This window comes from Schistocerca nitens, chromosome 2, assembly GCF_023898315.1.
Source record: "Schistocerca nitens isolate TAMUIC-IGC-003100 chromosome 2, iqSchNite1.1, whole genome shotgun sequence".
Taxonomy (NCBI): Eukaryota; Metazoa; Arthropoda; class Insecta; order Orthoptera; family Acrididae; genus Schistocerca; species Schistocerca nitens.
In genome coordinates, this window is record NC_064615.1 from 576230525 (window position 1) to 576258296 (window position 27772).

At 41.3% G+C, this 27772-nt stretch overlaps 1 protein-coding gene across 1 annotated transcript in view; it reads right to left on the bottom strand.

Moving 5' to 3' along the window:
* Positions 1–27772, bottom strand: part of LOC126236623 (protein FAM43A) — a 658532-nt gene that overhangs the window by 26338 nt on the left and 604422 nt on the right. Inside the window, exon 4 of the mRNA XM_049946068.1 lies at positions 19155–19405. Within this exon, the coding sequence (XP_049802025.1) occupies positions 19155–19405 (251 nt within the window). The remainder of the gene's footprint in view (positions 1–19154; positions 19406–27772) is intronic.

Here is a 27772-nt window from a genome sequence, read left to right on the forward strand (position 1 = left end):
CAAGACAGGCATAACCATTGTCCCAGGAGGAACTACCAATGTCCAGACGAACGACAGGAACGAAGCACAAATTTCTAGAAAACATTGTCTCTCAAATGCATACCTTGAGAGCTATGAGCTCTTGTATAACAGAAGAGATATGTTTCACAGGACCCAACATGAACAAGTACTCATAACTCTTAAAAGATGCAGTTCAGAGCCTATGCGTACTGGACATTTTCCTTGTTTTGTTCCGTGTTGCCTCCTCTCACAATATGGAAAGCAAAGAGCTTGCGGTAGAAGAGCTTTACTGTCAGAGTTATCTCAATGATTTTCTCTTGTAATTTGCGATTGGGTCGTTTCAGGACCGGGGTCCGTTACCTCAAGTTGATACATTTACCCTTCCCCATCATCCCTGAAAGTTCGTAACATCGTCACGGAATAACTGTGTACATGCTGTTCAGAGTCTCTAATCAGTTAATCCTACGATTGTTTGTGCTTTTCTCATTAGTTGTTTAATGGAATATCGCATATTTTTAATGCTCCGTTTCTTGTGTTCTTTTTTATAGTGGAACTTCAAATGTTTTTTGGGTTTCTTTCTCGGCTTACTCTGTCTCTGAGTTCAACATCTTCAACCCCTATTCTTGTCAGTCTTTCTTTATTCCGACTGTTGTAACTGTTGCTTTTTGTGTACAGTCTTTAATGTTATTGTATTCAGTCTTTGTTTTATCAACTGTCGCACTGCTTAATAGCTACTGCTGTGATCTACGTTGGTAAAGTTTTCTGATACTTTCTTCCTGCAATAAGTATATTTTGCATATTTCCTTTGAGAAACTGGTCTTTTGTGTACCATTTGTTCCATTTGGTTGTTAATCGATAGACTTTTTGATCCTTAATTACAATGTGTGACATCCAAGAAAATCATCTGGTACCGAACTGCATAATTAAGAATTATCATATGTTGGAATCGGTGTCGTGAAACTTAGTAAAATATGAAGGCATCGAATCTGGCAACTAGTATATTAAGTTCTCATCCATCTCATCTTTCAGAGTCGAAAACGACTGTTAATTGGAATGCCATTGTGGGCTACGGGAGGAAGAAATTGCAACAGACAGATCGAGCTGCGACGGCACTGAATTTTGGTATAGTAAATGACGACGTGTTCTCTGTGAGCCCCAATTTGTTTACACAGTCCAATTTGTTTACACAGTCCAATTTGTTTACACAGTCCAATTTGTTTACACAGTCCAATTTGTTTACACAGTCCAATTTGTTTACACAGTCCAATTTGTTTACACAGTCCAATTTGTTTACACAGTCCAATTTGTTTACACAGTCCAATTTGTTTACACAGTCCAATTTGTTTACACAGTCCAATTTGTTTACACAGTCCAATTTGTTTACACAGTCCAATTTGTTTACACAGTCCAATTTGTTTACACAGTCCAATCTAGCCACTGTCATGGATGATGATGATGATGATGAACTAAGGACAACACAAACACCCAGTCCGGGCAGAGAAAGTTGATACTGAGGAAGGAAGACTGTAGTTTAATGTCCCACTGGTGATGAATCCCTTAGAGATGCACTGCAAGTTCAGATTGTAGAAGGCAATCGACCTTTACAAAGAATCCACTCCAACGTTTGCCTTAAGCGATTCAGGGAATCCACAGAAGACCTAAATCTGGATGTCCGGGCGAGAATTTCAACTGCCATTTTCCCCAATATGAGTCCACTATCTTCATGACTGCGCCACTTGCCTCTGTCGTGTCGATACAAGGAGTTCATGTGACACCAATGTTGGCAGTATCTGAGGCTTGCCTCTGTCGTGTCGATACAAGGAGTTCATGTGACACCAATGTTGGCAGTATCTGAGGCAAACTACCAGGTTAGTCGGTCATGGCAATTTCCCTATTCTTCAGTGTTTGCCGCAGCATGGAAAGACCCATCAATGATGGGCTAACATTAATCTATGACTTGTCCATCTCCTTCCTGTCATTCCGTGGATGGATACACTTCCTGTATCTCAAATTCTCATTCACCCTGGTGGACGAGTAGTCGAGTACTACACCTGCATGTGAGTCGTGAAAATTTTATTCTGGATACAATCGTATTTTGTATGATTAAGATCGTGTAGGGTAACTTCCCAAGTATTTGACTGGCTTAAATAATTGTTGACTGAAAGAAACCAATACGCTGTACAAGCTGGCCTAAAGAAGCGCCGACGTTGGGTGATTGCAAATAAATGCAGAACTGTATTATCGGTTGCTTTACTGTGTGGTAACTCCCTTTAAATTTAGATAGATGCCAAGTATTGTGCAACAGAAAATATAGAGAGAGAGACTAGATTTTTCGTTCCAAAGATTCAAAGAAGCGCCGTAGTGAAGGATGGAGGTCATATAAACTACAGTAGATATTACATATCCATAAAAGAAATAATATAATGTTCATTCCACACATCGTAAGGAAAATGATTTTCAGTGATGTAGTATAAGTAAAAAATCGTAAATGATAACATCTCATAGTGAAAGCAGTAGTAAAGGTCTGGAATCCGTCACAGTGTTTAAACATTACGAAGCTATGTGAAAGGGGAGGTACACGTTAAACCAGTAATAGGGAGCGTGGATGGAAGACAGATTTTTTGAAACAAAAAAATGGCTCTGAGCACTATGGGACTCAACTGCTGTGGTCGTAAGTCCCCTAGAACTTAGAACTACTTAAACCTAACTAACCTAAGGACAGCACACAACACCCAGCCATCACGAGGCAGAGAAAATGCCTGACCCCGCCGGGAATCGACCCCGGGAACCCGGGCGTGGGAAGCGAGAACGCTACCGCACGACCACGAGATGCTGGCTTTTTTGAAACGATTATGGGGAAATGTGCTACATTTGCGAAGGGAATCCGCTTATAAGACGCTTTTGCGAGCTGTTCTAGAATACTGCTCGATTGTTTGAAGTTCGTATCAGAAAGGTTTAACGGCATCCACAGAAGCAATTAGGATTACTATAATAATAATATATCGTTATATCCTATACTGTAATGTTACGTAAATGCTCAGAGAAACTGAACTGTAGTTTCTGGACTACAAGAGGCATTGTTCTAGCTAAGCTCTCTCCGATGGGTAAATTTAAAGAATCGATATTCGAGGCAGACTGCGTAATAATCGATCTGCATGCGCCGTATCTCATGTTCACGTCCAGAAAAAAGGAGTACGGAGAAAGCTGACTATCATTCTTTCTCTTCGAGCCATCCACGAATGGAACGGAACACGGAATCACTAATATTGGTATCAATTACGCTCCGTCATGCTCTCTACACTGGCTTCCTGAGTATAACTGCAGATGTAGAAAACGTAATAATGTTCTACGTTCTCATTTATTTCAGAGAAACAGTCCTCTAGACAAGGCAGGGATAGCAACGGCGCAGATAGGAGAAAGTAAAAAATTTGTACTTTCGTTCTTTATTACTGATCTTCAAATACCCGGAGGATTATACTAACGTCATCTTTGGAAGCGCAGTATTTTCATTTAACGACCGCAGCGTGTGTAAATACACTCCTGGAAATGGAAAAAAGAACACATTGACACCGGTGTGTCAGACCCACCATACTTGCTCCGGACACTGCGAGAGGGCTGTACAAGCAATGATCACACGCACGGCACAGCGGACACACCAGGAACCGCGGTGTTGGCCGTCGAATGGCGCTAGCTGCGCAGCATTTGTGCACCGCCGCCGTCAGTGTCAGCCAGTTTGCCGTGGCATACGGAGCTCCATCGCAGGCTTTAACACTGGTAGCATGCCGCGACAGCGTGGACGTGAACCGTATGTGCAGTTGACGGACTTTGAGCGAGGGCGTATAGTGGGCATGCGGGAGGCCGGGTGGACGTACCGCCGAATTGCTCAACACGTGGGGCATGAGGTCTCCACAGTACATCGATGTTGTCGCCAGTGGTCGGCGGAAGGTGCACGTGCCCGTCGACCTGGGACCGGACCGCAGCGACGCACGGATGCACGCCAAGACCGTAGGATCCTACGCAGTGCCGTAGGGGACCGCACCGCCACTTCCCAGCAAATTAGGGACACTGTTGCTCCTGGGGTATCGGCGAGGACCATTCGCAACCGTCTCCATGAAGCTGGGCTACGGTCCCGCACACCGTTAGGCCGTCTTCCGCTCACGCCCCAACATCGTGCAGCCCGCCTCCAGTGGTGTCGCGACAGGCGTGAATGGAGGGACGAATGGAGACGTGTCGTCTTCAGCGATGAGAGTCGCTTCTGCCTTGGTGCCAATGATGGTCGTATGCGTGTTTGGCGCCGTGCAGGTGAGCGCCACAATCAGGACTGCATACGACCGAGGCACACAGGGCCAACACCCGGCATCATGGTGTGGGGAGCGATCTCCTACACTGGCCGTACACCACTGGTGATCGTCGAGGGGACACTGAATAGTGCACGGTACATCCAAACCGTCATCGAACCCATCGTTCTACCATTCCTAGACCGGCAAGGGAACTTGCTGTTCCAACAGGACAATGCACGTCCGCATGTATCCCGTGCCACCCAACGTGCTCTAGAAGGTGTAAGTCAACTACCCTGGCCAGCAAGATCTCCGGATCTGTCCCCCATTGAGCATGTTTGGGACTGGATGAAGCGTCGTCTCACGCGGTCTGCACATCCAGCACGAACGCTGGTCCAACTGAGGCGCCAGGTGGAAGTGGCATGGCAAGCCGTTCCACAGGACTACATCCAGCATCTGTACGATCGTCTCCATGGGAGAATAGCAGCCTGCATTGCTGCGAAAGGTGGATATACACTGTACTAGTGCCGACATTGTGCATGCTCTGTTGCCTGTGTCTATGTGCCTGTGGTTCTGTCAGTGTGATCATGTGATGTATCTGACCCCATGAATGTGTCAATAAAGTTTCCCCTTCCTGGGACAATGAATTCACGGTGTTCTTATTTCAATTTCCAGGAGTGTATTAGTGGAGGAGACCAGCTGGCAGCCGTTATGCGTAAATCTGCCGACACATCCCTGGAGGGAAATGTTAGTACGGGGCTGAAAATAGATCTCTGACACGAAAACCAAAACGTCTAAGCGAAGAGCAGCAGATGCAATGGTCGTGCAGGCATTGCTAGGGAACGGAAGGAACCGACAACAGCTCTTCTTATAAGAAAATCACACGCTCTATACGTACATTAGGATTGCAGGGACATTAAGATTGCATACGTGCTACCTTGCACTTGTAGATGCTGTCGGTACCGGAGTCAAATTAAATAGTCTGGAAGGTAATTCAAGCACATTATGGAGGGTTGTGAACATTAATACACCAGAAACTATGTTAATACACAAGTCAGTGCAAAGTTTCTGTGTTTATGTCTGAGCATTATGCTTCTCAGACATATCAATTTCAGTCAATGGAACAATTTAACTTCGAAGAGTTTGGAACCCTGCCAATTGACTAGAATTACTTCATAAGACAACAAATGAGTTAGTAATGAAACCGGAAGGTCGTAAATGTTCACTTAGTAACTACTTTTCTGAATATCTATGTCTTACAGCCCAGTTAATTTAATGCTTGATGACGTCATTCAGAAATTCCACATCACAAAGACAAAAAAATGCAGTCATACTAATAAAGCTGAAGTTTCCCTACGTAATTCACCCGATAATGTTCGGTGACGTAATTCCGAGTGATAATAAATCACATTTGGGGGTTCTCCAAGGCTCGATCTCAGATTCACTATTGTTCCTCATATATGTGAACGACCTTCCATCTGATGTACAATATGCAGAATAAGTTCTTTTTGCAGACGACTCTTGTATTGTAATCAATCCAAGCATACGTATAGAAACAGATGAAATGGTAAATAAAATTCTTAAAAGTTCATTGATTGATTTTCTGCGAATGGTCTCAGCCTCACAAATGAAACGACAACATATTCAGTTCTGCACAAAGTGTGCTACACTCGTGGTAAATGTAACACAGTGAAGAAACAATAAATATGGTAAAACTTTAAAAGTTTTAAATTAAAAAAGTTTTAAATTAAAAAAAGAGAAGGAACACATTCTGAGCTCCTGGAATAACTTTGCTCAGCATCATATGCACTCTGCATCATTACAAATCATGGGGAGAGAGAAATAAGGACTTTGATATATTTTGCATATTTTCATTCGAAAATGTCATATGGAATAATGTTCTGAGATACTCGTCTTTAAGAAAGAAAGTCTTCATTGCGGAAAAGCTTGCTGTAGGAATAGTATGTGCTGCTCACACACTACCATCTTGTCGGCATCCGTTTAAGGAGTTGGGCATTCTAACTACTGCTTCACAATATATTTATTTCCTCATGAAGATTGTTGTAAATAAACCACTGCAGTTCAAAATGAACAATGACGTACGTAATTACAACAGCAGAAGAAAAAATAACATTCATTGCTCCACAGTGAGGTTGCCTTTAGCAGAAAAAAGGGGGTGTACACTGTTGCAAAATTTTTTTTTGATGATAGCCCGGTGGTACAAAATGTATGACAGACGGCAAAGTAAAATCTGAAAACAAACCGAGAAATTTTCTCCTTGACAACTCCTCCTAACCCGTAGAAGAATTTCTATTACTGCAGTGTTTAAAATGTGGTGGGTAGGAATCACTAACTCACATCTCTGCAATTTTTTGTAATATATACATACTTAAAAAACTTAGAAATGTTCACAATGTAGCCATATGTACAAATTAATTTGCAATTAGAATGTAAAATTACTCATTCTACATCATTAATGCAAAATGATCCATTGAACATGGAACTAATTAACTAACTGATACATAGAAAACGTAATTCAAATTTAATGTTTAAAATAAAAAAATTGAAATCGTATTCTCATGACGCAGAATCTATTCTGGGCCGAGCTGAATCACTGGAGAATAAAGACCCGTGCCTGAGAAATGAATTAATGATTTGGTTCCTTACATACAGACCCTACACTTGGCCATGACCAAATTCTGCATGGGTTTGTTTTCTCCAAGTGGTATACTGCCTATACTCACATGTCAATCAGTTTTCACGGGAGTGGGTTCGATTAGGGGTTTCTTTGTTTTAAAAGAGAAACGTTGTTGTAAAACTTTTTGCTATTAATGGCTGACACCGTGAAAGTCACAAATTGTGGTGGTTTGGGGTCAGTGGAATGCACGCTACAGGCCGTGTGGCTCGGAGTTGTCGCTGCAGAAGCAGTTGCAACGGTTCGTTGTGTCACTGTGGTGCCAACTGCTGCTCATATTGCTCCCTCAGATGCAGTACGATGCGCCACAGCAGCACGCCGAACAGTATGGTCTTCCTTCTCGGTAGTGCAACGTGGCCGTCCGGCTGTACAATGTTCTCGTGAACACCGTTGCCAACAATCACGTACAGTGGCTCCATTCGTACCAAGTCGTTCTGCAATATCGCAGAAGGAACATCCAGCTCCTCGTAGCCCTATTACACGATCTCATTCTAACCCAGTGAGGCGTTGTTAGTGGGGTCTTTGTCGCGTTAAAGGTATTCTTACCTAATATCAATTCACCACGTTCAGTCTCAAAGTAACTAACGCTCAGGATCGTTACAGCCTTTATTTAAAGCAAACCTGATTGGCCCTCTGAAAGTTGCGCTGCTGGTGCCACTCTTATGCGATTGGCGCGAAATTGGAAGAGTCATCATCTTTCAGATGTAGGAACACACCTACCAACTTTCTCTTATGTCGCACAATTCCTTCGTGGTGTTGTGACTTTTTTCCGTCAATGTAGTTTCATTTGAAACTTTACGTAAACGTCAGACTACAACACGATAACCAACAGAATAAACACTGCTAATAAAATCTTCTGAGTCCTTAGGAAAGTCACGCTGCAATTCAATCTTTTTCATTGCTCGGCTTTCGATTCCCCTGCTGTGATGATCTTCAGGATCGCCGGCCGCTGTGGCTTAGCGGTTCTAGGCGCTTCAGTCCGGCACCGCGCTGCTGGTACGGTCGCAGGTTCGAATCCTGCCTCGGGCATGGATGTGTGTGATGTCCTTACGTTAGTTGGGTTTAAGTAGTTCTACGTCTAAGGGACTGATGACGTCAGATGTTAAGTCCCATAGTGATTAGAGCCATTTGAACCATTTTGAATCAGGATTCCACTGGTGTTCCTGGATGGCTCAACACTGTCGGAAGACAGGGCTATTTTCCTGCGCTTTTTCGGAGATGTGGAGTTACTGGGAAAAACTCTTCCGGCTGCTATTGGTGCACCGCCGTCGCTGAATAAGTACTGACAGCAGAATCCAAAATAACATTGCTGTCGTGCAGTCTCGGTTGTATCCCGGTAGCTGTTTATTTTGCTGTTCATTTGCTGGATAGCAGGTATCCACGAAGACGGAAGCCTGTAGTCGTCATCTCTACTCAAATTCAACTCATTCTTGCATGTTTCGACTGCTTCCCGAAATTTCCTTCTATAAATATTGCTTTCTCTGACTAGTGCGCGTACGTTCATGAAAGCCGTAATCTGGTCCATTCTTCTTGGTGCTTCGTTACCGTTGACCTTAATTTATGTCTTACGCGTGTGCAGCGTTCTTGCTCTTTGACACGTTCTTTTCCTGTCATTCCTGTTTTGCCGATATATACAGGGTGATTATAATTAAACTTAAACTTTCAAAACGCTGTAGAAATAACACCACTGGTCAGAATGACGTCAAACAACAGCGGAATATTATCGGAAAAGGGGGAAAACGTATGACAGAAGCAAAAAAAAAAAGTGTGTGAAAATTGATCAATGTGCTGTATGTGTCAGAATACGTAAATGAAAACACCTGTCAAGCGCACGACCCATTGAAGGTGGTATAAACATGCTAGGTACACGGCTTTGCCTCCTTTCGCGTCTGCGACGTTCGCCATGACAGACTCAATGCAGGATCGCGCTCTGCTAGTAAAGCTGTATTACAAGAATGATGACTGTGCACACGTCGCTCTGTAGAAGTTCCGGACACTGAAGAGCTTAAAAAAAGGCGTTGATCCGATGACTGCCGTGGGTCTGGAGAAATGATTCGTAAATTCGAAAAGACGGGTTCTTTTCATGTGCAACCTGGTAGACGGAGGAAACGAATTTATTCGACGTCCGTGGAAGCAGTGGCCATAGCAATGCAGGAGGGGACGAGTGGTGGTGTGTAAACGTGCGGTGCACGGACAGTTGCCCGAATATTGGACATACCCGTGATCACGGTTCGTAAAATCCTACGAAAAATCCTTCTTTTCTAACCATTCAAAATTACCCATGTGCACGAGTTGCTTCCTGTTGACCTGCCAGCAAGAGAGACGTCTGCTTTAAATTTCTCGCTCGCGTGAAAGTGGACAATGATTGGTCCTGGAAGATTTTGTGGACAGACGAAGCCCACTTCTGTCTGGCAGGATATGTGAATACACAGAATTGTCGAATATGGGCAACAGAAAATCCGCAAGCAAATCAATCAGTACCACTTCATCCTGAAAAGGTCACTGCATGGTGCGGGTTTACGGCATCATTTATCATAGGTCCATATTTTTTTCGAAGAAACTGCTACTTCCGGTCCTGTTACCAGTTCCGTCACTGGTAAGCGCTTTGAGTGTCTTGAGCAACCACATAATTCCAGCTCTCCAACAGTGTGGATGTGATCATTCTTAGGCAAGATGCCGTATCTCCGCACATTGCAAATCCAGTTAGGCAGCTGCTGAAGCGCCATTATGGAAATGCTAGAATTCTCAGCCGCCATTTGCTTAGGGATTAGTGAACACAAGGTCATTGTAGCGAGGCTTAAAACCATATCAACGAAAACCACTAAAAATAAACGCAAAATATATCCATTTAAAAAAGCAGATAGAAATTCACTTGATGCCTTCCTAAGAGAGCGTCTCCAGTCCTTCCAAGCTAATTATGTAAGTGTAGACCAGATATGGCTCCAATTCAAAAATACGGTATCGACAGCAATAGATAGATTTATACCACATAAGTTAATAAGAGACGGCACTGATCCACCACTGTACACAAAACACGTCAGAACATTGTTGCACAAGCAACGAAAAAAGCATGCCAAATCAGAAGAATGCAAAATCCCCAAGAATGGTTAAGTTTCACAGCTCGAAATTTAGTGCGGACGTCAATGCGAGATGCTTTGAATAGTTTCCACAATGAAACATTGTCTCAAAATATGGCAGAAAACCCAAAGAGATTCTGGTCGTATGTAAAGTACACCGGTGGAAAAAAAAAAAAAAAAACAGTCAATGCCGTCACTGCACAATAGCGATAAAAATGTTACCGATGATGGTGTCACTAAAGCAGAGTTACTAAATACAGTTTTCTGTAATTCCTTCATGAAAGAAGACGAAGTAAATATTCCATAATTCGAAACCAGAACAGCTGTTAGCATGAGTTGTAATGCCACAACAAAGCATAGCCAAGGTGCAGCAGTTGAATAAGTGAACGCTCATGCCATGTGTTGAATAGTTGTGCAAACAAAAGCACAGGTGCTTCCGCCTGGCGGAAGTCAAATGAAATAGCGCTACGAGTAAGACAGTATCTGAATAGTGCTGCGCTCGGACGACGAAATAAAGAAGCATTAAACTAGGATAATATTATTACATATAGTAAAAATGTTAATATTAATTATATATATATATATATATATATATATATATATATATATATATATGACTGTAACTGAATATGGTAATGTTATGGTATGTCCATTTGTAAATAGAGAACTTGGCATAGTGTAAATTAATGTTTAAATGTGAGGGAAATCCCCGAGAAGGCGGACAATGCAGTTTGGCGCGTGAATTTGGCAGTAGAGAGAGATGTGTTCTGGAACTGTTCAGATGCAGAACAGAGATTATGCGGCGCGAAAGTGACGGTTTTAGTACGGTAGGTAACGTTGCTTATAGACAGTTAAAAGTGAGCTTACAACAAACACGAACTGGATTTATGGTGTGTCAGCAAGTCAACTGGACAATAAGGCTTGCAGGATGCAACATTTCGACGGAGACGCTTGTGAGCGATATAGTTGCTGTTCCCGCTCAACGGACTGCAGCGACCAGCAACAAGGTATGAAGTGACCAGTGTCTGCAGCTAATGTTGCAATGTGATCTTACTACCATATGAGATCCATTGATGAGCTCACGCCAGCACAAGCAACGAACTAGTAGTTATCGTACGACAGTGTTTTTATGAACAGTGCATTTTATACCGCCGCCATAACAAGTACATTTATCCGTAGCCAACCAGTTTATGTATTTATCAAGTCAAGTTATCTACAGTGTAATGTCTGAGTGAAATAATAATTTTGTGATTCAAGTGCATTCCACGAATGTCATCAATTATTTACAGAAAATAGTTCATTATTATCCCAAATCCATAACTGTGTGTGCAGCAATACCAGTAAAAAGGCTATATTACGTGAGTATCGGCGTATTAATGCAACGAGAGGATATAATCGGAGTTAACGCCGAAAATTTCCAACAAACGCCGGATTATACAACTGACAGAAGACGCCAGGTACTGTGCCACATTAATTACAGTTCAACTCGATGTGGTGGCTTTTCACTACATTATCAACATAAAAATTCATTCAGTTTCATTAGAACAAAATGATTCTAAAGTAATGTTTTTAACATCTCTAGTAACCATCAGTTCTATAGGGTTCACAGATCATTCAATAAAAGAATTTATTGCCACCACAGTACTCATTGTACCTTCAGTACAATGCAAATTCAGTAACATTAAAATCATTACTGACAGTTGGTGTAGATCAATCTAACTTACAGCAAGTTCAAGTGTTTATCATATGGGTTCGCCTGCTAGGCGTGATTAACGTACACCAGTTAGTGCATTCTGTTCAGTCAATTCAAAGAGGTTAGTTTTGTTAATGAAAATCAGAATTCATTTAACATTCGATTTCTTGTACGCCATCGCCAATATTTATTCAGTAATTCCGTGTAGTAGTCTAAACTACATAGCAAAGCTATTCAGGCTTATTACACGCGATAGCCGCTTTCCAGACGTCCGATGCCGCATGATCTAAAAATATTACAGTACATTCGGATAGTGGCATCGCAGAGTGACATAAAATTAGATATCTTGGGTGTTGTGAAACAACTCAAATCACTTAAAGCCAAGTCTTCCGGTCCAGATGGTATACCAATCAGGTTCCTTTCAGTGTATGCAGACACAACAGCGCCTTTCTTAGCAATCATATACAACCGTTCACTTCACGAAAGGTCTGTACCTAAAGACTGGAAAGTAAAACAGGTCACACCAATATTCAAGAAAGAAAATAGGAGTAACCCATTGAATTACAGACCCATATTACTGAACTCAATTTGCAGTAGGATTTTGGAGCATATACTGTACTCTAACATTATGAATCACCTTGAAGAAAATGACTTATTGATACATAACCAACACGAATTCAGAGAATATCGTTCTTGTGCAACACAGTCGTAAGTTGTGTTCCAGAAATAAACAGCATAGTGATGACACTTTATGCAGGACATGACCATCATTTTGCAGGACAATGCTCAAGCACGTACAGTTCAAGCTGTTACTGATTTGTTTGACTGATGGGGCTGCTAAGTGCTATACTACACGGGATTCGCTTCAGAACTGCTACAAAGTCGTCGGGCAATAGACCGCGCCGCTCGAAGTGTCAACACAGCTGGCACTGCTAAGAGTATCCTGCGACTTCCACATCGCTGGCAACGGGTTATACACTATGCTGGCGACTGCTTTGAACGTCAGTAAAACTTTGAAACACGTATCTATTTTGTACGAAATGTAAATAAATAGTTGCCACTATTAAAGTTCCAACCCTCGTATGTTTCTTCTGCCATACGTTTTCCTCCTCCTCCGATAATATACCGTTGCAATTGGACCTCATTCTGACCAGTGGTGTTATTTCTACAGCGGTTTGAGAGTTTAACTTTAATTATATGGTTCAAATGGCTCTGAGCACTATGGGACTTAACATCAGAGGTCATCAGTCCCCTAGAACTTAGAACTACTTAAACCTAACTAACCTAAGGACATCACACACACATCCATGCCCGAAGCAGGATTCGAACCTGCGACAGTAGCGGTCGCGTGGTTCCGGACTGAAGAGCCTGGAACCGCTCGGCCACCGCGGCCAGCCTTTAATTATAATCACCCTGTACTTTAACATAACCACACTTCATTTCAGGTGCTCCCCAGTGTGAAGGCGGCCAACCACGTCTGTTGCAGGTCGAAAGAAGTCTTATCTTATGCTGACTGAAAAACGTAGTACTTAAATCATTCTTCCGTAATCATTCTGCGTATGTGGTTGGTTTCTGTACAAACAAACGGTAACCTGACAGGATGTGCACGAGGTTTTTCGACCTTCATGTCTGCATTATTATTATTACCGTCATTATCATTATCATCATCATCGTCGTCGTCGTTCCGTGTGAAGGTCGTACTTTTAGGGGAAAGCGGCATAGCCGCTGGCAGTCAATGTTTCCTATGCAAATTTAGCTCTGATCGGTGAAACTAATTGTCACTAATGCGGAATGCACGAGAAGCCATTGTATTCAGTGCACCTTCATTGTACTTTGTGTGCTGGTGGTGGGAGGCGACACCTAGGTAGCTGTTTATGTCTAAGAAAAAGAGTATTATCAGGTTGTAACAGAGCAACATGGAACCGTACTACATGTTCTTGTATGACTCGTGACGTTAATATAATTTTTTACATTATTTTATCTCACTTTGTGGAGAGTAAAATTGAGACAGTTACTTAAAACAGCTATCTTCCTAATCATGCCGTATTTGAGTGTGACTGGCCGATTGTATAATTTGCCAATCACTAACGATAATATTATAGTTAATTAATTAGGAGTGAATACAATTAAATGTATATTCATGACTTTCAATCCCTGAAGAACACGCGCAGGTGGAAATTTTACGGAGTAAATAGCTGTTTGTTGATAAATTAATATTGACTATTTAAAATCTTTCAGTTTCCTATTCTCAATAAAAATTTCAGTTTCCCCAGAAAATTCCAATTTAAAAATTATTCGTATCCAAGTTCTCATATTGCGGAATGTTCTAACCCTAAATAATGGTCTTTTCGAAAATTCAGTACAATAGCTTCGTAGCCCAGATTTTTCTGATTCCAAGAAAATGCCCTGTTCTACTAGAAGATCTTACTGGTTTGTTAATTATTCGATTTTGAAAATTTCATTTTAGCAATTACTGGTGGGGTCTGAATCCCAGCGGAGGTAAATCAGGTTAGACTACTACAGAATTGCTCTTTTCCTTACTATAATTTTGTGTCCTTTGATGTATCTGTCTCTTATGTTAATATTAAATATACAGCAACAAATTTTGATTTTTTTAAATCTTAGGCGCATCTGTAAGTAGTCAGTCAGCGCCTAATAGCTGACCTGTCAACTTGTCTGTGTCGCTAACTGATACCAGTCACAGCCAGCCCTTTGTTAACTATCAAAAAATTCACAACATAATTTATGTCTGCAGTAGTGATCCATAACGCGAAAACCAGAATCTTTACACGTAAGTCTGCGGTTCGCTACCAAATTGTAAACATTATTAATAATTTACTTCGTGTGAACAGATACCATGTGACGTGACTAAGTAATCAAAACCAACGCCATTTTATTTGTTAGTCAGAACTCTACAGTGAAAAAAATTTCGTCACCTTTCGAGACTTTTATTGTGTAGGTGCTGAATTGTGGTTTACGATCCGTCTAAATTGAATATAAGATGACCTTTGATGTATTACTGTAGTCAATTAATGTCACAAGACCGCAACTTAGGAGGTGCGCTCAAATAACTAATGTAACAACTTATTTTAGGCCAGTATAGGTTGAAAAAAGCAGGAATGTTCCACGATGCCCCGCAACAAATTCCGCCTAAGTCCTTATAGTTTCATGAATTTCCGGTAGGTGGCGGCAGTATATGTAGCCTTCAAAATGGCGTCTGCACCGTAGGTGCGTGCCAAGGAGAGAGCTGTCATTGAGTTTTTTTTTTTTTTTTTTTTTTTTTTTTTTTTTTGCGGAGAACCAGAGCTCGCTGATATCCATAGGTGCTTCCAGAATATCTGCGGAGGCCTGGCAGTGAAAAAAAGCATGGTGAGTCGTGGGCGAAACGTGTGTCATCACAACGAGGGCGGGCAGACCTTCTCATCTGCGTGCCGGCCGGAAGCGTAAGGCTGCGACTCCTGCAGTGCTTGAACGTGCGAACAGTCTCACTGAAGGTGATCCACGGATCACAATGAAGCACCTCCCTGAAAAACTGGACGTCTTTGTTGGTAGTGCTGACACACTCGCCCACCCGTTGGGGTGCTCAGAGGTGTGTGCCCACTGGGTTCTGTGCTGCCTAAAAGAAGACCATAAAGAACAACAGAGAATAATCTGTACGGAACTGCACGTGCGTTAAGTGGCTGTTCGTGACAATTTTTTTGCAGAACATCGTCACAGGCGACGAAACATGGACTCATCACTTAGAACCGGAAGCAAAACAGCATTCCATGCAGTGGTGTCATACCACCTTTCCTCCGAAAATGTTCGAATCCGTGCCCTGAGCTGGTAAAGTCATGGCGATGGTCTTATGGGATTCTGAAGGGGTTATTCCGTTTGATGTCCTCCCTCATGGAGCAACCATCAACTCTGAAGTGTATTGTGCTACACTTTTCCTTCTCATGGACTTTTCTTTCTCACCCATCCTACAGCCAAGATGTCGCACTTTCTGACTTCCAATGGAGGACGAACACAGGAAGCAGTACGAGGATGATGGGGAGATTACCGATGCAGCAAGACGTTGGCTCCGACGTCGAACAGTGGAGCGGTATCGTGCGGGCGTCCAGGCCCTCCCAGTAGAATGGCGTAACGCGGTCGCATTGAACGGAGATGATGTTGAAAAATAGGGTTTTATAGCCAGAAAAGCGGGAAATAATATGGTGTATTGGAATCCTGAATAAAACCAACCTGCTTCAGAAAAGAAATGTTGCCTTACTTACTAATCGCCCCTCGTAGTTTCTACAGTGTTGCGTTTGTTATTTAAGAGGCTCCGGAAAGGCTCAAAATCATGAAAGTTCAATTTTTACTTTTTTGCGTTTTCTGAATCTGCAGACTATTACCTTTTAATAGATATATAATTTATTCAATTCCGAAGACTACAACTATTTTTAAATTTTTTTTGAAATGTGTTCTACATGGGCGTGACCCACTGTGGCGCTGTTAAACTGCTGTCAAATGGTGTTATTATTAACGTCCGTGTTCATCAGGTACATTTTAGTGATGTGAGATAAAGTATGTGTTGTGGCTAACCTGTGATGGTTCAATATATATCGCTGGTGTGATTGTCGATTGTTTCATGTTTATTTACTCTGTCGTTATCTCGAAAATATTCCTAATTAATTCTGTTTCTTGAGTCTCTGTTTTGTTGAAGTATAATAATGAGTAAAAGTAAAGTTATTAGAAATCCTCTGAAGGCTTTTAAGAAAAGGAGAAATGATAGAAAGCCAAAGGTATGTGTTATTACTGTAAACAATAAAGACGATGAAAATCCCCAACATAGCTTGTGTCCCAAAGAAGAAGACAGTTGGTGTAAATATAACAAAGGATTGCTAACTGGTGAAGTGTACACTCATAAGCATAGTCTGCCTCATGCAATAATGGAGGTGATAAAACGTATTTTCAGAGACTTAGCAGCACCTGAACTGTTGAAAAAGTGTATTCACGGAAAAACTTAAAACCCCAATGAAAGTGTAAATAGTGTTATATGGTCGAGAATCCCCAAGACTGTATTTGTTGGAATAGAAACACTTCACTTTGGTGTGTATGATGCTGTTGCGACTTTCAATGATGGCAACATTGTAAGGTGCAAGGTATTTAGAAATATGGGAATGAAGATAGGTTCTAACATGGTACGAGCGATGCTTGCTTTAGACAAGGTACGCCTTCGGGCTGCAGACAGGGCTGTAAAGAGTCTAGAAATACAAGCAAGAGTAAACAGGAGGAGGAACAAGAGGAAGCTGGAGGAGGAGTTTGCAGAGGATGAAGATAATCCATCCTATGGACCTGGAATGCACTAAAAAGTTAATCCAATCTTTGTCGCTCGATTCCTAAAACTTTTATTTTCTCATACTAATTACATGTTTTCTAAGGATCTTCCAAACATACTTGTTTCAAACTTTCAGTAAATGTTACACAGTACCTTCTGCATAACTTAACACAGCCTTTTTCCAAAAAACTGTATATTTTTGAATATATAAATAAAAAATTGCAAAAAAATGTTGTGAATTTTCATTACAATTGAAAAAAAAATCATCTTTAATAACTGAACTAAAATTTTGTAAAATCCCTGTGTTAAGTTGTAGCCCATATTCCAATAAATAATCAGTAAAAAGTTCAACTTCCTACCTCAAATACTTTGTGAGGAAAGATGTAATTTATAAGCGTTATTTTAACATTGCAAGTATAGGGCGTTCCGGAGCCCCTTAAATTACGTGTCACTAAATCAAACTATAGCAGGAAGCCAGGCATCGAAGAGAAGCAGAACTACTATCAACGTAAAAGTAGGTTAGTAAGCTAACAAAGTCTTCTGTAGGTCAACACATCTAAAGAATTTTGTACTTTCAACATTGCAGCACAGTCAGCAATCGTGATAATGTAATATAGAAGAAACTATCAGCCTCGGTTGTGGTAATGAAACCAACCTTTACCTAGGTTTCAGCCCACATAATTGAGCCTTCTTCAGAAGATATACCTGAATCTATAATTTGTCTAAGAGGGCATGGTCTAGAAGTAAAACTAAATCAGCCTGAATAGCCGTAGTCATCTTTTAAAAATGCGGTACGTAAGTACTAAGTCAACACCAAGACTTAAGCTCTGGTGTGCACCTCGTCTACATGGACGCCGTGCGGTGGGCCTCGGGAGCTCACGTGAAACTAAGCAGGACTAGAAAACGCGCTGCAAATCAACATGGCGGGGAACATTGCGCATGTCTGAGACCGTGACTGTCAAAGATAAAAGACCAACGCGGTTATATCTTAAAACAAATAACTTACAGAGAGGTTGAAAATCTTAAACATAATGCCTCTGCACAGGTTATGACTAAAATGTAACGAACTATGCGTGGATTTATATAAGTTCGAACACACTACCCCAACTTACACTATTAGAATATATCGGCCCTTTCATAAAGAATGCTGCATAACGCACCCATCGTTATTAATGAAAGATGACGTAGGACATAAAACGACGAAACTGTAATATGTAAACGCCACAATGCAAGAATCTCGGTTAACCTGTACACAGATGGTCGAATACGTGTTTTTATCAATTGATGTAGATATACTTATTATTGGTGACACGCACTGAATGAAGAATATTATCAAGATTAATTTTTTACCTTATTACTAAAAATAACGCATGAGTGAACGAACGACGCCACTTCATCGCGATGTAATAGCAAATGACCAACATAGGTTAAATTATGTTTTACGTGTAAAAAATATGGTAATTACGTGAACGGACGTGCAACGCTCTTTCATCGCCCTTATACTCTATCGACGGGCAGAGGTCAATTTCACTACGCGCTACAAAGAGAATTATCGCCTCTTATATTAATGGCTAATGTTAAATAGATATGATATGATGAAATGTGCTTGACTCGAAAAGACACATAGGAAAATTTTATGAATATTTGACATAGGAAAATTTTATGAATATTTGACATAGGAAAACGGCATGTTCTTCACAGGAAAGAATTAAAAAGAAATAAAAAAATAGCTACTAATATGCCCATGTGCATGCCATAAATGGACAAGGATGAAGTCGTCTCTGGATTGCAACTACAAATAAACGTAAAGGGAATTAAATCCCAAAAGTGTAAGTCGGTGTAGTGTGTTCGAACTTATATATATCCATGCATAGTTTGTGTATCTTCTAAAGAAGGCTCAATTATGTGGGCTGAAACCTAGGTAAAGTTTCTTAAATATTACATCTAAAAATGCTAGTGGGACCTCGCTCTCCGAAGTCGATGGTACAGCTGATTTTCGGATGAATCTTGTTCGTGAAACGGTGTAATTTATGTAACGATTCCCTGTTGATGCTGATGTTAGGGGGCTCGGGTACGAGGTGGGTGCTCAGATAGAGAGTGGAGTACTCACGGCGTGGCAGCGCAGCTCCTGTTTGAGCCTGCGTCCCTCGTGCCGGTAGACCCAGCAGAAGACGCGCGGGAAGGCGGCTGGCGCGGCGCAGTAGGTGAGCCGGTGCGACCAGTACTCGGTGAGGCCGTGCTCGCGCGTCACCGCCTTCAGCCCGCTGCCCGTCACCGTCACCTTCATCGCCACGTCCGCCTTGGCGCTGGCCGTGTAGTTGCGCCACAGCGTCGACACCGGCTTCTCCACGCAGCCCTCCCCTGCAACCAACAAACGGGCCACCGTCACTGTGAGATGTTCTGGGACATCACTATTGTTACCCCTCCCACAAATACTGGAGGAAACAATAGCGACAGATGGAGTTGTTGCATACGCAGACGAGCTTTTGGTCGTAGTGTCTGCTAACAATAGGCCCCATATAGAAGAAAGAGCAAATGGAACACTCAAAACAATACCACAACAGTGTCACAACAATATACTCAAGATAGCCGATAAAAAACAACATACATCTTACTGAAAGGGACCCTCCAGAGAAACCCTAGTATTAAATTAGGGGACACAAACATTAAACGAGCAGTCACCACACGTTATCTTGGGGTACATAGACGAAAAGCAAATTGCCATGAACACATGCGCATTGTCACAAAGAAAGCAGAAAAAATACTACACAAACTGGCGAGACTATGAATTTAAACTCCCCCTGTTAGTTACCTAGGATATACCATCGTGCTCTCTTCGAGTCGGGAGTTAGCTTCGCCTCCAGTCTTATCAACAAACTGGGCCCTCGTGAGACGAGGACGAAGGAACAGCTTACTTAGTCTATCGGCAGCTTTCAGCACTACCTCAGTGGAATCACTCTGCGTGATGCTCGGAATCTACCCAATAGATATTACGATAAGATACATAGCGGCTATGTACTGGCTTAAGGTGGGAAGGCACAACGAGGTCCGAAAGATCACTGGAGTACCAATGGACACGAAAAGCCATTTAAAAAATTGGAGTATAGATACCCGACAAGGTGAGTGGGACACAGGTGATAAGGACTGCAGGATACACCGGTTCTATCCCGATGTAAGGGAGAGACTAAAACTCAAACTTGCCGATCCCAGCCGCGGTATGATCCACTTACTTACAGGACACGGCCCTAATCACAAACACTTTGACCGCATGGGTCTGAGGCAGACACCAACATGCACATGTGGGGAAGAAGGCTCCCCAGAACACATCATCCTTTTTCTGCGAACACTGTATCAGCATCAGTCACAGTTTACACTTAAGCTTCAACAATATTCAAGAGACCATACACGCAATGCTCAGAGACTAAGACCAATAGCGACCTATAGATAGTATGTCCGAGCCAGACAAAGAGCCCACATGCAAAGACAGGAAGGAATCCACAGGATGGAAAACAGCACTGATTCCGATATGGAATCAGGTGGTGATACTAATACCGACATTACCGTAAATAAAAATGAAGAAATACTCTAAACAGACAACACAATAGCTAAAAGATAACAATCTCAATAACTCTGTCTCAAAACAGAAAAACAACATACTGACGACCTATTTTGAAGCTAACTGTTAGAGATGAAGGTTTAGTTAACAGAAAATCTAGAGTAGATGTTAGATTTAGATGAAGAGCTGTGATTGGCAGTCAACGGCTTGATGGGCAATTCCAAAACACACACCGTCATATACACTTGGTGAAGGGACATTCTTCCACTACAATCTTTCGTATCTTCTGTTTTTGTTCGTCCTAGAAATATGGTGACTGTTTATATTTCGATTTTCCACAATTTTGTTAATTTCATGAATGTTTCTCTCTGCTACAGACACAAACAAGAAAAGATGATCAACTAGAAAAATCAAAACAAGAGAAAAACAAATAAAAAAAAAATAAAAAAGGGGCAATGATGCGGTGGGAGATCTGTACGTATCATCTAAGACCCCACGACCCATCGCAGCGGCTAAAAGGCTATAACACGAACAACGACCCACCATAAGCAAGCAGAAAGTGGGCCATAAAGAAAAAAAGCATTAAGTGAAAAAAAATGTGTCCACTACAAGCCCTACACGGAAATGCCTCACATTCTGGCGATACTGACAAGTTGGCACATTGGACTTAAGAAAATTGTTTCGTCTCGAGAAAGAACTCACTACCTCAGTAAAGAAAACCATTGGGCTCCTCCAAGCCGCAATCAGTCTTTATAAACATAAGCAGCCAGTTTCACCCAGCTAGACCATCTCCAGTGTCTTTGTTGGAAGACGCAAGCATGACACAGACGTCCGAAGGCATCGTAGGTGAAGCAACCGTTCCTTTTGCATGTACGAGGACCGTTCAACAAGTAATGCAACACAGTTTTTTCTCATACAGTTTCGGTTGAAAAAATGCTCAATTTTGTTATGGGACATAGTGAAATACTCCCGTTTCAGCCCCTATAATATCATCCAGTTCCGGCAGGTAACTGCGCTTTACGTAGCATTGGGAATAGCGTGTGTAACGGAGGTGGTTTCAAGTAGAGAGCTGTCTTTGACTTTCATTTGGCGGAATATCAGAGCATCGCAAGTATTCATAGGCGCTTGCATAATGCTTACGGAAACCTGGAGGTGAACAAAAACAAGGTGAGTCGTTGGGCGAGGCAACAAGGTCGCGCAAACCTGTCCGATCTCCCGCGTGCCGTATTTCCAAAAGGCATGGGCGCCTTTTTTAGTCGCATTGTCAACACAAGCAGGTTACCTTTGAACTTGGTATCAAATGGCGCTACTTGCTCTCGGCTGTAGCAGAACGTCTACATTTCCAGATAATGCAATGAACCGTTGGATATAAAATATGTATCTCAACATTACGTGGCCGTGTTGTAGCTGTGTACATAGGTAGCTCTTACAATTTATTCGGGAAGCGAAATAGGTTCTCCCTAGCACGGCTGCCCTGGGGGAAGCCAACTTGAGACATTACAGGCGCTTTCCGCATTACGCGTGAACGAACATGGGGAACACAAGGGAGCGACATTATCACTACTTATCGGTTAAATGTGTAACTCAATTTGTACGGGAATTCTGAAGTACGGACGATTTTTAATGGAAATGAATAGGCGATGAAACCGTAAGATTCCCGATTTTTCTACTATTGGGAGAATCGACGTATACGTATACATTTTTTACCTACAAATTCAACGTTAATTGTTATGATTGTGATGATAGCTCCAGGGAGCAAAAACAATAAAAGTTACTTGTTAGTGCGTCATAACCAAAGCTACCCAGTGATGGAGAGATTGTGAGATTCAAAAGTTAGTTATAACCAGTGATGCATTTTTTATGGGTATCGGCCGCGTTTGTCGCGTCTTAATTTTCACCCTTAACGTCACTTGTCTGAAGCACGTTACGCAGTTTTTAGCTCAACCGTATGACGAAGCATCTAGCGAACGTTAGACTACAACCTTTCATTTCTTTTATGATGCAGCCTGAAGTAAAACTTAAAAACGCCTAATTCATTTCTGAATGTTCTCTCTAATTCTAAATGAAACCACAACATCCACCTCCAACACTGTGTTCTAATATTTGTAGTTATGAAATTAAGAAAGAGAATCTCGGTCGAAACAATGATGACAGACTGCTCCACCACCCAATGGAGCTCAAAAATCAGGTTCAGATATGGGCTTCTTATTAGCACTTGGTATGCCGTTTAGTAACAAAAGCTAAGAGAGCTGGTGTCTACTATTTCGCTACTAGATAAGGACCCGCTGATAAGCACACGACTTTTTTACATTTACCTTTCGTTCTGTAATCTTCAAATGCCACATTCCAACGACTTGTAAATGTGTGTTTGCCTACATATGTTGTCGTTTTTACCAGCCCTGCAGTGGCGACTGCAGACAGTTGCTTAGGAAGGAGTACTGTGTTTCACACGTGTGTTACACACGAAACACAGTACTCCTTCCTAAGCAACTATCTGTAGTCGCTTATTTCAAGAGTGGAAATGTCAAACTTTGTAAGTAATATTTTTTTTTACTCAATGAGTTTTTAGTGTTATTGTGTTTTCGGTACTCTGTGATTTTCCTACACTTGTTCCAAGTGCAAAATCATGGACGAAATGTTTCAAACATTCATTATTAGATGGCACAGGGTCTTTGGGCTAGGCAGTGCTTCCCTCTGCAGTTCCAAGTGCCATACGTCAATGCCTCCTCCACTTAGCTGTCACACAGCTTGTGTGAAGAGACGCAATAGCATACTTCAGCAAAATGTTATGAAAGGCCATTTCTTCCTAAACAGCATAAGGGAGCTCTACAGTAAATTTTGCAACATCTCATCCCAGCAAGTGATTTGAGTCAGGCACGAAACTCAATATCCAACTTTTTCCTTCAATCTAATCATGTCATTCTCTCGCAAAAATTTAAGAGGTATAATTTTTTTCTACTACTTAAAACAATACTCTGTGTCTGTATCTGTATTATTGCAAAATAAACGTTGTGCATCAGTATTAATGGCACTTGAAACAAAAATATCATTATTGGAACTTAGACACAGTTCCTTTGTATGGCACCTAGAAAATTCTTAAACTATTTTCAGATTTATCTCATTTTTTTGGTAATGAGATGAGCTGTATAATTTTGTGGTATCAGAATACTTCTCAATTTCTGGATACAAATAAATTATGTTAAAAAATAAATTTTTTTATTCTCCTGACAAATGTACGATCTGGAACTTGGAACGTTTGACATTTCCACGCTTCATTTGAGCGCAGCTGGTTTTCGTCCTTTAACTATCTTACTCTGCAACATGTTTTGCCGGCCGGAGTGGCCGAGCGGTTCAAGGCGCTACAGTCTGGAACCGCGCGGCCACTACGGTCGCAGGTTCGAATCCTGCTTCGGGCATGGATGTGTGTGATGTCCTTAGGTTAGTTAGGTTTAAGTAATTCTAAGTTCTAGGGGACTGATGACCTCAGCAGTTAAGTCCCATAGTGCTCAGAACCATTTGAACATGTTTTCTTAAAATCCGTTAACTGAGTGACGGTGGATTATCACAGTTTATTATAGACGTTTCCTCACACTCCACCATACTATCTTACACGAATGAATCTGAAGCTGCAAATCCGTTTTCTTATCAAATATATTTGGTAAGTGGTGGTCGCCTTCAAGTTAGGACACATTTGAGTCCACATACACAAGCATTCGTTTCTTGCAATTTTCAAAACATTTAACAGTGCAAGGGCTTAGCTTTAGGTACAGAAACTGCCGTTGACCAATACAGCACGCCAAATGGCTTCTTCAGCAGCTTCAACAGTCTAATTACTGTTGTATCAACGCTGTTCACAACAAACTTTATGCCCACACACTTTAAGAGATATCTTGTCTATGGCAAAGGAATGCCGCAAGAATATCCACAATTGTTCATGTAAAACAGTTAAGGGGGGTAGGACGTCAAACGAGCCGACTTCGAGAAGGAGAGGCACCACAGGACATTTTAATTTGCACTGTCTATACTTTTACAAATAAATTCATAAAACTTTGTCAGCATGACCAGGAAGGATTCAGGATTCACACTCATAGCAGTGGAAGTTCAAAAACACGAAAAAATTATATTTTTTAAATGTCAAATTTCATGATTTTTTTCACTTACTGTTGGCTGCCTTTGTTGCTGTAGGTACACTTTTCTTCATGAGTAAAAGAGATTCTTCGATGAATTTTGCACAGCTTACAAACCATACTTATAGGTGTATGAAACTCTAGAATTTATTTAATCTATGGAAAAATGAATGGGCTGTTTCGTTTTGAACTTCGCGTTTAGAGAAAACTCTAATTTTATAGTTAATTATCTCAATTTTTACCACAACTTTTAACAGATTTGGGAAATTCTAGAGTTTCATACACCTGTAAGTATGGTTTGTATGCTGTGCAAAATTCATCGAAGAATCTCTCTTATTTATGAAGAAAAGTGTACCTACAGCAACAAATGCAGCCAATACCAAGTGAAAAAAATGATGAAATTTCACATGTAAAAAAAATTTTTGTAATGTTTTTGAACTTCCTCTGCTATGAGTGCTAATCTTAAATCCTTCCTGGTCATGCTAACAAAGTTTTATGAATTTATTTGTAAAAGTATAGACAGTGTAAATTAAAACGTCCTGTGGTGCCTCTCCCGCTCACGGTCGGCCCGTTTCACGTTCTACCCCCCCCCCCCCCCCTGAAGCACAACTGTGACTATGTCTAAGTTTCTGTGACATGTATAATACTCGTGTATCATCAAATGTCCCATTTGCCGAAAAGGTCACGTAATTCGTTTAATAGACCGGCAAAATTGTCTGTTACAGTAACAGGACATGAATGTCTCATACAACACTCATATTTTCGTTTCTTTCTTTCCTCTTATATTATTACAATTTTCCGTAAATTTGGCAGCTTCTTTATTTACCCTTGAGATACCCGCATCAAGACTTACAAAACTCTTTCCAAACAGTTACATGAACTGTGTGATGCGATCTTTCTGGGGAACCCACTGAGGGCACCGGAGGACATCCAAATTCATGATCAGTACTCAACAGCAGTATTGTCCTTCATTTGAGAATAAGCCAACGGCGGAGTCGTGTAATTTTAGGCGTCCACTTGTTCTGGCATTGCGTCAGATTTTACGTCAGCTGAAAATGTCCAGGCAATTACAGACTGTACCATCCTGTAAACGACACACAAAGGAGCGATTTTCTAGAAATCTCGTTTCGACCACTCGCCAGTAGTTACGGTAGATAGCGAAATGAACGCAGACCTTTGTCAAACAATTCTAGACAAATAACGCCCCTCACACTAAAGTAACTGTCCAATTCGAACCAGTCTCTGTATTGGGTTAGTAACAATCGTTCAAACAGCACAGGGACTGCTGTATTGTAGTTCGAAGAAAACGGAATGGACTTTTTGGACTGACCTGAACTCCATCGTCCCCGTGAAAATAAAAAAATAAAAAAAAGGATAGTGATTATTGATCGAGTTTCGATTGGAAGCAATTCCCGCCTTCAGTGTTTCAGAAGTCCGTGAACTACCCTCCTAGAAGACCAAATACATCTGTGAACCTCTAGATATATTGTCAACTAAAAGATTCAAAACAAAATGTTCAATTTACAGTAAAGCAGTCATTAACAGTTAATTTCGGTTGTACCTGACTGTGATTCGCAAATCTCCAGGCATATTTTGATAGTACTTCAAAGCCGTGCAAGGATTTGTAACTTGTTTTAAATGTTCAGGAACTTAAAACTGTCCACTTCACAAGACGCAGAAAGTAGCATTCTGTGACTGCAACATCGACGTGTCACGAGTGTGATCACTAGACTCGTACAAATAGCTGGAGATGCAGCAATTTGTACGAATGTGAAGTGGAAGTAAAGCAGATGGCAGGCTTCAATTCAATGGCAGGACACGGCGAAAATGCATTCCGTGTACAAAGGAGACAGTTTTACAACCCACTTGTGTGTCCGATTAAACAATACTGCCTATGTGCGTGGCATCCATTCCAAATTAGACTACATCACCTATACATCTATACTTCGCAAGTCGCCTTATGGTGTGTGGCAGAAGGCACTTTGTGTTCCATTATCATTTCCCTTCTTTAAAATCCTTCGAGAGATCTCTTGTTTTAACGAGATATTCGTAGGAGGAAGCAGTATATTGGCTGACTCTTCTAGCAACGCACACACTCTGACATTTAACAATAAAGCACACCGCCATGCGCAACGGCTCTTTTATAGCATCTGACACGAACTGGCGGAGTATCTCCTTGACGCTGCTCGTATTTGGATCTTCTTTATCTCTTTATCAATCCTATCTGTAGTGGATGACAGACCGACGAGCAATATTCGAGTACTGATTGGACGAGGATTTATTAAGTATCTCCTTAGTCAGTGGACTTCAGTTCCTGAGGACTCTGCCCATGAATCTCAGTCCGGCATCTGCCTTACCTGTGATTACTTTTAACTTAACGTAATCAGACAGACTGCCACAGAAAATGGTTATACACCATTGACAAACTAAACCATAAAATAAAAACACGACTGATGCAAAACATAGACAACAGTATTACAGCAATAGACCAGTAATGATAATACAGCAGATAACACCAATAACAGAAACACATGGCACACACTGACATTTGGCAACAATAGGAAACAGAATAGGAAACATTATGAGAATACATAATGTTTCGTATTCTGTTTCCTATTGTTGACAAGTACTGTACACATATTTACACTACCGAAAAGATTAAAAACAACAACACTACCTCGGATAAATTCAGCTAAATACATATATAACAGCTGACCTGCAAATATTGGGGACAGACATGTAGAAATTTCGGAACAAGATACTCGGAACATCTAAAAGTATTGAAATGCGACAGCACACGCTCCAGAGTTGCAGACCACCTTACTAAAAACAGCCAGAACCAAGTGGCATAGCAACATATTTTCGTATCTCAAAACATGGTAATCATCCGCACCATTTGTCAACAATCGAAGAAAATCAATGCAGCCTAAAAGTTATAAAACATGAGCAGATAACCATCAATGACCAAACAGTACTCTACAACGGAAAGTTATTCGACACATTACGCGAACAGTCAAAGAACACGCAGTGAACTCGCATACATTT